At 49.0% G+C, this 12,812-nt stretch overlaps 7 protein-coding genes across 7 annotated transcripts; 3 read left to right on the plus strand and 4 right to left on the minus strand.

Moving 5' to 3' along the window:
• Positions 1 to 5: 5 nt before the first annotated feature.
• P170DRAFT_436500 (uncharacterized protein) lies at positions 6 to 1,120 on the minus strand. Its single transcript, XM_024849169.1, has one exon. It carries the CDS (start codon positions 985 to 987, stop codon positions 34 to 36), a length of 954 nt encoding a protein of 317 aa, XP_024704094.1. The 5' UTR covers positions 988 to 1,120; the 3' UTR covers positions 6 to 33.
• A 702-nt stretch (positions 1,121 to 1,822) lies between these two features.
• P170DRAFT_357120 (uncharacterized protein) lies at positions 1,823 to 2,539 on the plus strand (the record flags this gene model as incomplete). The annotated part of the gene is made up of 2 exons (XM_024844196.1): positions 1,823 to 2,107; positions 2,129 to 2,539. Coding segments are annotated over 2 exons (696 nt in total), but the record flags the coding sequence as incomplete, so codon positions are not given.
• A 550-nt stretch (positions 2,540 to 3,089) lies between these two features.
• Positions 3,090 to 3,661, minus strand: P170DRAFT_436501 (uncharacterized protein; the record flags this gene model as incomplete). The annotated part of the gene is made up of 3 exons (XM_024849170.1): positions 3,429 to 3,661; positions 3,246 to 3,335; positions 3,090 to 3,187 (listed from the first exon to the last, which is right to left on the minus strand). The coding sequence occupies exons 1-3, from the start codon at positions 3,490 to 3,492 to the stop codon at positions 3,093 to 3,095; spliced, it is 249 nt and encodes an 82-aa protein (XP_024704096.1). The 5' UTR covers positions 3,493 to 3,661.
• A 469-nt stretch (positions 3,662 to 4,130) lies between these two features.
• Positions 4,131 to 6,116, plus strand: P170DRAFT_407479 (FAD-dependent oxidoreductase; the record flags this gene model as incomplete). The annotated part of the gene is made up of 3 exons (XM_024846685.1): positions 4,131 to 5,340; positions 5,372 to 5,645; positions 5,723 to 6,116. 3 exons carry the CDS (start codon positions 4,131 to 4,133, stop codon positions 6,015 to 6,017), a joined length of 1,779 nt encoding a protein of 592 aa, XP_024704097.1. The 3' UTR covers positions 6,018 to 6,116.
• Positions 6,117 to 7,770: 1,654 nt separating this feature from the next.
• Positions 7,771 to 8,637, minus strand: P170DRAFT_356729 (thioesterase family protein; the record flags this gene model as incomplete). Its single annotated transcript, XM_024844171.1, has 1 exon — positions 7,771 to 8,637. The coding sequence occupies one exon, from the start codon at positions 8,635 to 8,637 to the stop codon at positions 7,771 to 7,773; it is 867 nt and encodes a 288-aa protein (XP_024704098.1).
• Positions 8,638 to 10,018: 1,381 nt separating this feature from the next.
• Positions 10,019 to 11,494, plus strand: P170DRAFT_358151 (uncharacterized protein; the record flags this gene model as incomplete). The annotated part of the gene is made up of 4 exons (XM_024844264.1): positions 10,019 to 10,276; positions 10,365 to 10,531; positions 10,596 to 11,003; positions 11,068 to 11,494. 4 exons carry the CDS (start codon positions 10,019 to 10,021, stop codon positions 11,492 to 11,494), a joined length of 1,260 nt encoding a protein of 419 aa, XP_024704099.1.
• Positions 11,495 to 11,981: 487 nt separating this feature from the next.
• On the minus strand, positions 11,982 to 12,447 carry P170DRAFT_425808 (putative quinol monooxygenase; the record flags this gene model as incomplete). The annotated part of the gene is made up of 3 exons (XM_024847673.1): positions 11,982 to 12,129; positions 12,189 to 12,301; positions 12,385 to 12,447. 3 exons carry the CDS (start codon positions 12,445 to 12,447, stop codon positions 11,982 to 11,984), a joined length of 324 nt encoding a protein of 107 aa, XP_024704100.1.
• Between the last annotated feature and the right edge of the window lie 365 nt (positions 12,448 to 12,812).

The following is a 12,812-nucleotide window of genomic DNA, read 5'->3' on the forward strand; positions in this document are numbered from 1 at the left end:
CTGATTCTGTATTGCACTAATTGCAGTGATACATCAAGTAAGATTGTAACTAAACTTCTTTCTCATTTCCTCTGTGACAGACGCGACTTCATGGGAATATTCAGCTTCAATCCAGGGTCTCATCTCCCAATCAATCCAGTCGCTGAAAAGGAATGACATAGATGAGCTCCATCGCACGAGCGGACTTATGTATTGACCAAGAAATAGATTCGAGCGGATTGTCCTAGGCCCGTCTAACCTGCGCCCAAAAATTGCTCCCCCAAAGTCCAAGAACACAATCGTCCTTTGTGGGTAGTCATTAGGGTCAAGTAACATCACATTTCTTGGACACAGATCGGTGAGAACAATGTCACGTTCATAAGCTCGACTTTCGAAGTCTATCACTGATTTCACGATTTGCTGGCGGCAAGGCGAAGGATAATTTTCTGGATGAGCCTGCAACATGGATAGTCCAGGAATGTATTCGATCACAATAAGTCGAACACCGCGGAATGTAGACCCTGGTCCCGGAATTTCAAGGGAAAACGACCCATAAAACTTTGGGATAAGACTGCCCTGAAGATGGGCAAGTAGGGTGTATGTATGAACCTCATGAGTGTAGTGTTTGTCCACACATCGAAAAGGATTGAGGTATCCGTCTTGATCATCGAAGTAAAGAGGGTCATACACTTTGGCCACGACCTTGTTCTTTGCATGATCGGTAGTCCCAGTTTCATGCATTTCGGCGATGAAAACTTGCGCGTTGTGGGCTTCTCCAACTTTTAGCGGATCAAGTATTTCCAGGTCGGCCGATTCAGACCCCGAGTTTCCAGGTAGAGGGGGATGTTCGATGCATCTTTGCAAAGGAGTAAGCCGGGCTCGTTCTTCTCTTCCGGCTTGTCCATCACGGCAGCAATCTATGGTTACCGGCGTTGGCGCAGGAGCAACATGGGAGGATATGCGAAGTCTGTGGCCCTTTGTATAAGGAAAGGTATTGGGGGAATCCATAGCAGAGTTCAATCTATTCAACGGGAAGACGTGGCGGGCTTGTTTATGAGTCCTCAAATGAATATATTCTCCTTGTAGAAGGGCAAGTATAAAGGTAAGTGGAAAGTAAAGGTGACTTTCGCGATCATGTCGGACCAGATAAACTGATTACCGGCAAAAAAAAAATCCTTTTTATTATCAACTGCCGACCGGTTACCTTTATTATGAACCAATGACTGATTCGATTGAACTAACCCAAAACTTTGCCACCATACCGCGCGCGCAGAATTTATTGATATTTATATTTAGAGGCATTGTATCAAGCTCGATGAGATTCTGCTCCTACAACCCAACTCTCTCTCTCTGTCTCTTTCTCTTTTTTCTTTTTTTTGGACGGCGTGACCGTTATCCGCCGTCATACGCAGCTGCAGATCTTAACCCAAAGGGTCAAAAGGGACCTTAGACAGGGAATAGCTACGGCGTACTCCGTAGCTTGGTCGCACAAACTTTTGGTGGCTTGTTTTGTGGAGGACAGGAACCCATTATTAGCTACGCCGCGGTCAATGATTGGTCTCGCTAGGTGGCATATGCAAGACTTGTCACTATCACATCTCCGTCACACACCAACTGCTCCTAATTCGATGAAGTCAAGCCAGCTCACACTTCTACTCCGTAGACAGATCTACTCGGTGCATGCATATACTAGGTCGGTACTATACAAGGTGCTATTCTTGTGTTTATCTATCAAACGGCAACGACCACCGTTGGAACGCAAATCATCAACTTGTACATCTATCATCTCCCCCCAACTGATCTTTGTCTGCTTCCAAGATCATCTTGAACAGCCATATCTTCAAGCATTTACCAGTCCTTCGACGTGAAATTGCCCACCACGCCAGATAGCAAATTATGCTTCAATGGTCAATACCGTGAATTCAAGTCCAACGTGGACTCTACCGTTGATGCAGCCGCAGTGCCTGTATATATCAAGGACGACAATTCGGTTTTCAGGGGTATCGCGGACATATATCTTCCATTATTGCGGCCGTTTAGTACGCTTTCCGACAAGTTACCTCGACTAAAAGCATCGCACCGCTTAAATACAGAATCTGATGCTAGCTACTTTACGACTTTGGACCCGGTGAACACCGCGCTGCAGTAGATGGCTCCTGCTGGTCTCGCTGTTGTGTGCTCTTCCGAAAGGCAAGGTGGACCGAGAAGCCGCTTTGACGTACAATGGGCGTTGTACTCGGAAGTTCAACAATTACTAACCACTCTGGCAATATTGGAGGTCAAAAATACCCATATCGTGCACAAGAAGGACTTCCTGCTTGCCGAGGTCACTCCAGCCCAGTATGAAGAGCGCATGGAGGCAACCATGGGACTGGCTCCCCTTTTCACATATAATGCTACCTGGCTGTCCAAACAAGCCAGAAAGTACTCAGACGATTGTGCTGATGTAGCCGTCTTTGATTGGAACGCTATGTTCGTGTGCAATTATGCTTTGTTAAGCCTACCTGGGAAGCATGGGATAGTGAGAGGGACCTATTTTGATGTTCCCTCTTTGGTGTAGATATTTCCCTTTCCCAGCCTGTGGCTCCTGTCGTTTTCTCCAACTTGAAAAGGCAACGTAGTCGCATAGGTACTTATTGTCCCTTGCCTGGCTTACGCGGGTCTCTCGTGATGCATCAGGGCCTCTTTACTTGTGGAGAATGGCACAGGCTCCATATATCCTGACGCGATATCTCATCTACTCCACTGCCCTGAGGGTCATAGACAGGTCATGTTACTTTATATCCTGTCCCTATTCTGCAGTATCATATATTCCCGAGTCTTTTTCTACCGACTTCTTTCGGCTCCCTGCTCCGAGGTACTATCTCATGAAGCCCGCGTGGAATAATAGGACCAAAAAGGTCTAGTTAGGTGGGGACAGCCTCCTGGCCTTCGTCGCCGGCAGCGAACCGACAGTAGGGGCTCTGTTGGATATGTTCTACGAGCTGGTGAGAAATCGCGAACATCATCTACCGTGAGCTCCAGGAGCAGGGAGCCAACCTAGCACCTACCGGCCGAGATCGTCTACACCGATGCCAGCATCTACAGGGAGCTATATTCGAAGCAATGTGCCTCTATCCTTCTCTAGCGACTTGGGGGAATCGAAACACCTCTTCCTTCATCCCTCCAGATACCACCGTGGTGGCTTCTCGGTTTTGCATTTCCCGGCGTACGTGACTTTGTCCTTTTTCTATTTCCAGACTAATGAAGTGAACCAACACCAACAGGGGAGGAACGGTTTGCAGAGCCGGACAAATTCATTCCCGAACATTGACTACCCAGCCTGAACTGGTGCGTAATCGGTCCATTTGGGATTGGTAGGACAAGCCCTTTTTTCGCTCCTCTTCCTCTTCTGCACCGCAAAGAATCACAAGATACAAGATGCTAAGTTAGCGCAAATGTGGCTTTAGGCCCTCTGAGTGGTCTACCACAAGCCTTAACAATGAATGACATGATGCTCATCGCCGCACGCATTATTGGACAATATCCCATGAGCTTTCCGGCCGGTGAGATGGAGGATGATATGTTGGAGGGTTGGAGAGACGTCTTTATGTCCAGCCTTGGGCCGCTTACGCCTACAGTGCGAACCCCGCCAAGGTCCCTAGCTAGAGTGCTTAGTCCTAGGCAGGAGACAAAGGGACGGTTGCGCCAGGACCAACTGGCCGAGAGTGGATATTTACCAACTTGATCCTAGTGGCCCAATAGCCTGACTTTAGCCTCTTAATTTGGTTTCCGGCAATCTGATTGCACCGTTCGTTTAAGCCGGATTCCGGATGATCGAAGAAGGCATCCATAATCGGCGCTACTCGGGAGTCAATATCCACACTGCCCATACTGGCCAATGCCTCCGCGCCATGTCTATAGCCCCAATAATCCTTGCCAGCTCTTTGCTTATGGCCTGTTCATATTACATTTTTTAATGTTTAACCCTTGACCTTTACAGGCTGACACGGGGAGGAGCCGCAGGCGTTGTTCCTACTCGGATCCTGATCCAGGTTGCTTTATACTCCTTCGCAAGCCCCCTACGGAGGTGGAAAAGTATACAAATACTTAAGCCATTAACTGCTCGTCCCCGGGTTTCGCCCTGGTTGCATACATCGAGACTTGACATCATGGTAATCCCACCTAAGCTTGCATTTTTCCTCCCTTTTGCAGTTCTCCCCGTGGCGCTTTGGATAGCAGCTCGAGACCAGAACCCCCTTCCTCCCTCCTGCCGCTGCTTCCCTGATGACCCCTGCTGGCCCACCCAGGATGAGTGGCAGACTTTCAATCAATCTATCGCCGGCAATCTGATTGCTGTAGATCCGATCGGTGATGTTTGTCACATAAATGGCCCGTTTGGCTCCTACGACAGCCAAGCATGCGCCGATCTGCTCGCCCGCTGGTCTATTCCGGCCACGCACTCCGAGACCGCGTTCTCTCTGATGGCTGCATGGTGGGCCAACGACTCCTGTTCCCCATTTACCTCAAAGGACAGTCCCTGCACCGTGGGGCCGCTGGCTCGCTACGCAGCGAATGTTACCTCGGCTGACGAGGTCCGTAAAGTCCTCGACTTCACACAGCGACGCAATATCCGCCTAGTCATCCGCAACACCGGCCATGACTATATCGGTAAATCGACCGGCCCAGGTGCCGTGGCCTTGTGGACGCACCATCTCAAGTCCATTGACTACGTGTCTGAGTATGTCTCGGCGGCATATACCGGCCCCGCCATGCGCATTGGAGCCGGCGTCCAGGGCTTCGAGGCGCAGAATGCGGCTCATCAGCACGGATTCACGATCGTGACAGGCCACTGCCCGGACATCGGCATCGCGGGTGGCTATACACAGGGCGGAGGGCATGGGCCATTAGCATCGCGGTACGGGCTGGCTGCAGACCAAGTCCTGGAGTGGGAGGTGGTGACCGCCACCGGAGACATCCTGACGGCATCACCCGTGCAGCATGCCGATCTATATTGGGCGCTGAGTGGGGGTGGCGGAGGCACCTACGCCGTCGTTCTGGCCATGACCGTCCGAGTCTATCCCGAGGAACCAACGGCCGTCGCGACACTATCGTTCACCTCCGCCTCAACTGCGGACGAACGCTTCTGGGCCGTGATCCGCATGTACCTTCTGGATATTTTGTCCCTGTTGGATACTGGCGGCACGGCCCTTTGGCTGGTCTTCCCGCCATCTCTTACGGGGGGTTCGGTTATGTTCAATGCTGGGCCGATGACTCTCCCAGGGGCCGGGAAACAAGAGCTTCACGCCCACTTGGCCTCGACCTTAAGGATCCTGGAGAAGCACGACATCGCATACGGTAAGCTAGCTCACCCTTCCTTGTGTAGGAGAAACAGTATCCCATCAAGCCACAGACTACTCGATCAACGCCTTCCCAACATACCATGCTGCGGTGGCTGAAACGGCAGTCAACATAACCGAGATGAGCGTCGGCGGCCGTCTGATCCCCCGGTCGACCGTCGAGTCCAATCCCGATGGCCTCATTTCGGCTATTCAGCGCATCATTGGCTACGAGGCTGCTTTCTCCGGCTTCTCCATGAACGTCCATCATGCCCACGACCGGCTTGCCGCCAATAATGCCGCCAATCCCGCCTGGCAGAAGACTGCGATGTCTGCAGTATTCGGACTGTGAGGCCTCCCCTGCTTCCTCTTCTGTTTCAGTTTTCCAATGGCGCATGCATGCCAACTAACGCCCTACCAATCAGCCCATTCAATTACACGAACCGTCAAGCCAACCTAAATGACCATAAGCTCATTACCAACACGCTTATCCCCCTTCTCGAGGCGCTGACTCCTCCCGGCGAGATCAGCGGCGTGTACCTCAACGAAGCGGACTTTAACCAGCCGGACTGGCAATCGGCCTTCTACGGTGCCAACTACGACTGCCTGCAGAGGATCAAGGATAAATATGACCCGGATCAGGCATTCTATGCGCGTACTGCTGTAGGCAGTCAGCGATGGGTGGAGCATGAGGATGGTCGCTTGTGTCGGGCTGTTTGAGAGAAGAAAGCAAAAGTTGTGTCTTCATTATCATTTCGGGCGGTGTGCTGGGAGTTTGTGATAGACTACACAATACTGCGTACGTGCTAATATATAAATGGATTACTTGTCTGACTAGTGGAATTGCTGAGATGCTGTTATTGCTTTCTTGGCTTACTGGGCCTTGCTGCATCTATTATCGCCCCGGATCGCTCTTAGGTACTCTCACCATGTGGGTGTCTTCGGGAAATGAGGGACGTAGGCCGCATTAGTACTTACTCCTCACCTTCAGTATTCCGGACTCAATAGTACACATTCTTGCTTAGATTGGAATTCGCAGCATCCTTGAGGATTGGTCGACAATGATTTTCTCTCCCCGATAGAGAGGCCTCGCCGTAGGCAGGTCATAAGTAGGTAGTACACCCTATGTTTTGATTCTATTGAAGTGGGGGGACTACGCGCATGTATCCGCGGGCAATCCCTAAAAACCACGTAGACACGCTTATTTATTTTGGCACAGCGCGAGGGAAAAAAGCCCAACTTACCCTGAGATTAAAACATCGAGATATCCCCGAACAAAAGCAACACTTCCGTTATTAGTCTCTTGCGCATTGTATATCAAACGGTATTACTCCGGTCCGACTCGAATGATACATATACCTACAGGCTCGGAATATCTGCCCGCAACGGCCCGTCGCAAGAACGAGTTGATCAGGGACGACTCCAGTTATTATCTTTCCTATATTCCCCATTCCTTTTATTTGTCTAGTACATACGACCACAGGGTGAGGAGAACAGGGCTTCCCGTCCGCTCAGCCGTACTTAAGCCTCACGCCGGCCGGTTAGTAGTTGGGTGGGTGACCACCAGCGAATCCCGGCTGTTGTATGTTTTTGTTTTCATAATTTTGATGGCTTACTTATTTTTTCTAGAAAAAGATCATTTTTTTTATCAGTACTAAGTGGTGCTGTCGTGGAGTTAGTGTACATGTTATTTGAATATAGTTACATACATCAGCTGTTTCTGGAATTGGATTCTGGGCGTAGAACATGTTAGATTGACAATAGCATGTAACTACCGCAACACACTCACTCGCGTTGGATTCGCCCAGATATCCACGATGGGGGAATCAAACGTTGATGATATATCAAAGAGCTGAGCAGAGAAGGAATGCAGACACGGTTCCAAATGATGAGACGGGTATCTTTTTCATGGATCGTCTTCAATAGAAATGTTAAGGATTTGGATAACCGAGGCCAAGAAACCGAATGACGGGCATTTAGGTGCAACCAGCTCAGTTCTGTATCGTGTCTCGTTGAACCGACGATTATATTAACCCTCTACATTCAACCTCGGTCGAAACTCTTCACATACGCCAAGCACAGAATAGTTTCATAGATCCTGTAAAGGGTCTGGGCGACAATATAGATATCACAATAGAAAGCACACCTACCAGTTCTCTTGTGACCAAAGCGCCGCCTGGGAATATTCCCTCCATGGGCGGGGGCTTTTTGTTGCGGTGAGCAAGCTGATCGCCTACCTAATCTCACACATTTCCAATAATAAATGTAGTCTTGCTTGATGTAATCCTTGTCAATCACGTTACGCGCCACTCAATGAAATCCTAGTTCATCATTCGAGGGAGTGACTACGAAAAGTTGAGTAACGAATTGTGATCTACAGTTTCTATTAAGATGGAGGATTTTCATAAAATCACATCAGAAATCCCAAGCATATACACCTCTTGGAAACAGAAATATAGAAAAAAAAAAAAAATCAAATCCTCGATGCCTCTTTCTTCGGCCTCAGAATCGTCGTCTGCGTCATACTCGCCAGTAACCGGCCGTTTCCATTGAAGACCCTCCCTTCGCTGAGCGCTCTAGCATTCCCCGCGCCACAAGTCTGTCTCTCGCTAACATGCCAATTCTGCAAATCAAGCCCATGAGTTAATATCCGCAGCGCAAAGTCGAGAGTCGCACAGGCACTGGCCTCAAACAAGTTGTAACCGGAATGGTTCGCGGGAATGTACGCAAGTCCACGATCCATACAGAACGCAAGAGCCGCGATTCGGTCAGCCTCGGTGTGAAGAGCGTCATGAATTCGGAACCGCTCAGCTGAGACAATATCCGGGACGTCTTTCTCGTGCCGTTTGGCATGGTGTGGGCGGAGCTCCATCATTGCATCGAGAATCCTGTAGAGTCCTGGTTCTTGCGTTTTCTCTATCTCTGTTTCGGTCGCCGGCGATGACGGGACAGGGCGCTGCGGACGAGCAGAATAATTCACCATGTCCACCGGCTCATCGATGTGGAAATCTGCCGTTGCGATCAGACATAGCTGTTCGGATTTCCCAGTGTATTGGACCACGCGAAGATGTCTTGTTTGGAAGGTCGGTGTGTCTCGGATGCGTTCAACGCGGCAGATGAGCTTCTGCGATGTGCTGGCGGGTCGTACGAAATAACCACTGATAGAGTACAGGTGCTGGCCTGCTGTCACTGTCGCGTAGGCTGCGTTGACCGCGATGGCCAGGGTGTTGCCACCGTAGGCCCAGTCAGCCAGATCACCCATGCGGATGGGAGTGACGGCGGAGCGGTAGCAGTCGGCGTCGATAGGCTCAACAGCAATTTGATCTTTGAGTGTGGTCATACTGGCTATGCTTTCTGTATCACAATCTGAGGATCAAGATACCGGCTCAGGACTTTATAACAAGTTGGGTGGGTATAGACTATAATGTAATCAGCCGGATGGTCCGAGGTACATATATATGCGAAGATGATTTGAAGGATTATATACTGGTTATATACGATTAACCGCCGTATCAAAGCTTGCAGCGCACGCCTGACATTTGTCTTCCTAAACCCAGGCGGGCGGCCAAGGATGACGAGCCCAGAGAGGAGCACTGTAATCGCAAATTATGGAGGGCTCAAGTGGAAAGAAATTCTCAACATCCGCAATATAGGACCGGATGATTCCGGAGATGGCTCGGAAGGGAAGCCGACCTCAATGGGATTATGCCCATCAGTCAGAATTCGATGAAGCCGCTTCAGACGCGCATAGATATCAGGATGAGAGATGCAGATGCGCCTCTGAAGCCACCTCGGGTAGCCCAGCCACGTCTTCCTCGACAGTGCGTAGTCTGGCTTCGAGCTGTTCGAATCTGGTGGTCAAATTTCGAAAAAGAAGTTCTCCTTATTCAATTGGCATGTGCGCTGGGCGCGACGGACTTGAGCGCGACGATCGTCGGAGAGGATGTCGTCGTTGCTGACGTTCAAACGGGGGCGTCCTGTTCGTTTTGATCGTCCGGGCTCCACCTCTGGGCATAATTCGGAATTTGTGGAGAGAGCAGCTTCGCCTATTGAATGAATATCTCTTTACCGATTGGATTGGTTCTCCATTTCTATATCTACCGAGCTGGGTGGACTGTATCAATTGTGTCAAGAGACTGTGTCAAATGCAAGTTGCGATCTGATATTATAATCATCTTAGCCGACAATTAAAAGCCCAACAATTACCCCACAAGAATTTTTAGTTAACCGTAATTTATTTATAGAACTGAATTCAACAGGCAGTCCCCAACACATCGTCTCGCTAGGCACGGACAAACCCCCGATATACTCGGCTTCTGATGTGTATTCCAGCCTCGACACATGCAAGTGCAAATTTGTCCGAAATTTGTCTCGTCGAACAAAGAAGATCAGCCCTGTATGACTGTGGGACTTGAATGACAGCCTGCCGGGGATTTCGGTGAGCAACCTCGGCGCACGGGTCCGATTACAATATCTCGTCCATGACCAACATTGGGACCTTCGCTGGATAACTCTGAGCCCAACAATTCCGAAACGCCTTTGGTTCTGCATATATCAGGCTTTGTTGGGATAGTGGCTCACAGCTTTCTGTTGCCAATTCATAGCAATCGTATAAATATCTTTGCTCACCATTGGATGCTTCTCCGTTCAATCATTTTTAAAAGCAACCCCAGAGCAATCTGTGTTCGAATATCAACATTCCATCGGCGAAACCTGAAAGGATGCTCGTCATCACGGACCCTTTCCATGCGCTATGGAATAATTGTTCCTTGGCGATTTTCATAGCCTTCACCAGCTATATGGCACTGGTTAAAGCTCTTCGGTACCGCCGTATGGCAAATATAGAGGCCCCGTTCGCCAATCACCGGAGGCCCTTATCAAGCATGACAGTCAAAGAGGCCAATGTGATTATGGCCCAATTGCAAGAAATGGAATTTCCATATGCGTTCGCTAAGGCTCGTCAAATGGCCTTGCTGAAGGTATGACAAAGAAAGCCCCTGTGGCGGGCTAGCCCCACCATCAATTCCGAACTACCATAACTAAGTCCATCTTTTATTCCCGAAATAGGCCGGAGGTATTCCGACGATGTCGAAGCTTTTCGCCGTGACGGGCCAGAACAACAGGCGTAATGCGGGCAAGCGTGCTGTTGACACGGAAATCCTCTTGCGGGAGTCGCAGTCCCAGCCTCGAGATTCGGATCGTTATGCATCGGCTGTGGCGAGAATGAACTATCTGTATGTAGTACGATATACCTTCAATCTCACGTTTCCCTAGTGAACTAACGCCGTCCGTGTTCAGCCATGCCCGCTACCGCCGCGCCAACAAAATCACCGATGCTGATCTTCTCCACACCTTAGGTGATGGGCTTGTCGAGATCCTGAATGTGGTAGAGAGAGAAGAGTGGCGACAGCTTACTGATGTTGAGAAATGTGCCCTTGGTATCTTTCACAAGAGCCTGGGCGAGGATATGGGAATCCCATTTGATGTGCTTCCCTCAAGCGCAGAAGGGTGGAAAGATGGCCTGCACTTCGCGATAGAACTGAACCAGTGGACCATCAACTATGAAGAAGAAGTTGCGAGACCGACCGCAACAAATGACCAATACGTCCGAGTCTACGTTGACTCTGCGCTTCCTCGCTTCTTGAAATCAGTGGTGCGACAGATGCTGGGTGCTGACTTGGATGATCTCATGAGGACAAGCTTGGGGTAAGTTCTGTTACCTATCTATCCCACCTCCCCATGTATGTACATACATTTCTCACGGTCCCAGTCTCGAACGGCCCAGCCTTTCCCTCTCTCTTGTGCTAGGACTCGTTCGAAATACACGAAAGCTAGTCCTTCAACACCTTGCACTCCCACGTCCCGCGTTCCTTGCCGTCAGACTCGTGCACGATACGCCAAACCCGGAAACGAATCTGTACAATTTCGAACGAAAGAGCCTCCAGCCATGGTACATGCGACCTAACCTCTGGTCAAAATGGGGACCCGGGGCGTTGTTCGTTAGAATATTCGGAGGCAGGATGCCCGGTTCGCACGGAGACCGGTATCTGCCACAGGGATACAACTTGATGACAATCGGGCCGGAGCCACAGAAGGGAAAGGGATTGGAAGAAATGAGTCTCGACATGGAGGTGATCAAGGCGAGAGGCGTGGCCACATGTCCATTCTCTCAGGCAAAGTCGGGTAGCTTCAAATGAAGCTGTCTACTATATTTGGAGTTAGGAACTCATGCGACGATGCATGTATTACAACTCAAGAATGATTATACGGGTGAAAGGGCTCTTAAATTAAGATAGATAGACATCTATAAATTTTTTGGTGCTTTTGCGAACCCTGATATTCTATTTTCCGATATTAATTAAGAAGCTAGAGTATTTGATCAAGGAATACAGTCTCACGAAGCCGGTCTATCTCGTGAATTGTAAACACCCATCGCATATCAGAACTCGAAGGTATTTAGTCAGCCCTTTGATTTTATCATCAAAGTTATGATTGCGTTGTTAAAGTTTGGTATACCACAGTCAGAGACTTACTAGAGCAGTGCTCTTACAAGATGAATTAATAACCTCAAAACCGGACTTCTTTCCTATGTCTTCAATTGTTGAGTCACCACTCTGATTTATGAATTGCCCGAATCCGATCCTTCAGATAAGCTCAGTTTGTCGAATCGACTAAATTGCCAATTTACATATGAGACCTAGCCTCAAATCCGCCCGAGAAAGTAGAAGTTTTGATATCCGGAGGTGTTTGCAGAATCCCCGATATCGCCTTTCCAAATTCCTTGAAGGCTTCTGACTGCGCGTGGCTTTTCAATGCGGACTCGTTCGCATATCTATGACGTAGATGTTAGAGTCATTGATTGATTCCGAAGAGGGAAAACACTGGACTCACTTTTCTACAATCACCAGTTGATTTCTATCCTTAGGCTGAACAGCATAATAGAGGAGCGTTTCTGGCTCATGTTCTTGAACATATTGTGACAATTTGCTGAACGCTTCAATCAACTATCATTTTGTTAGCGAGCTTTATGAGGAGAAAGGACCAATTAATATCTTTGCCCTCGATGAGCGGTCTGTGTTTGACATACATCACCAATCTTATCATCTTGAGGAACAAGGATGACGATATTGTGAATAGCTTTGAAGGACATGCTGGAATGTAATGAAGATCCACTGCGGTGGCAAAACAATCGTCTGTCAGGATAGTGAAGACAGCTCCATAAAAAAGCATTTAGCTATAGTTTTATATACAAGGTTCGGCCTCTGAGAGAAAAGACCGGGCTTTGCCTCGGCCATGTAATTAGTTCTCTTGCACGTGGCGGAATAAGAATTCGCATACATGCATTTCGTTAACAGAGGCTTGGATATTGTAATCACTGGTGCGTATTATTGGGCACCGGCGATGATAGTCAATCAATAACCTGTGAGACTATGTACGGTTAGAGGATGATATTATAATCACCCGGCAAATATCAAAAGGAACTTGGAATTGAAGAGAATATGATGGTTGAGGGGG

Source organism: Aspergillus steynii, assembly GCF_002849105.1.
Source record: "Aspergillus steynii IBT 23096 chromosome Unknown P170scaffold_4, whole genome shotgun sequence".
NCBI classification, from domain to species: domain Eukaryota; kingdom Fungi; phylum Ascomycota; class Eurotiomycetes; order Eurotiales; family Aspergillaceae; genus Aspergillus; species Aspergillus steynii.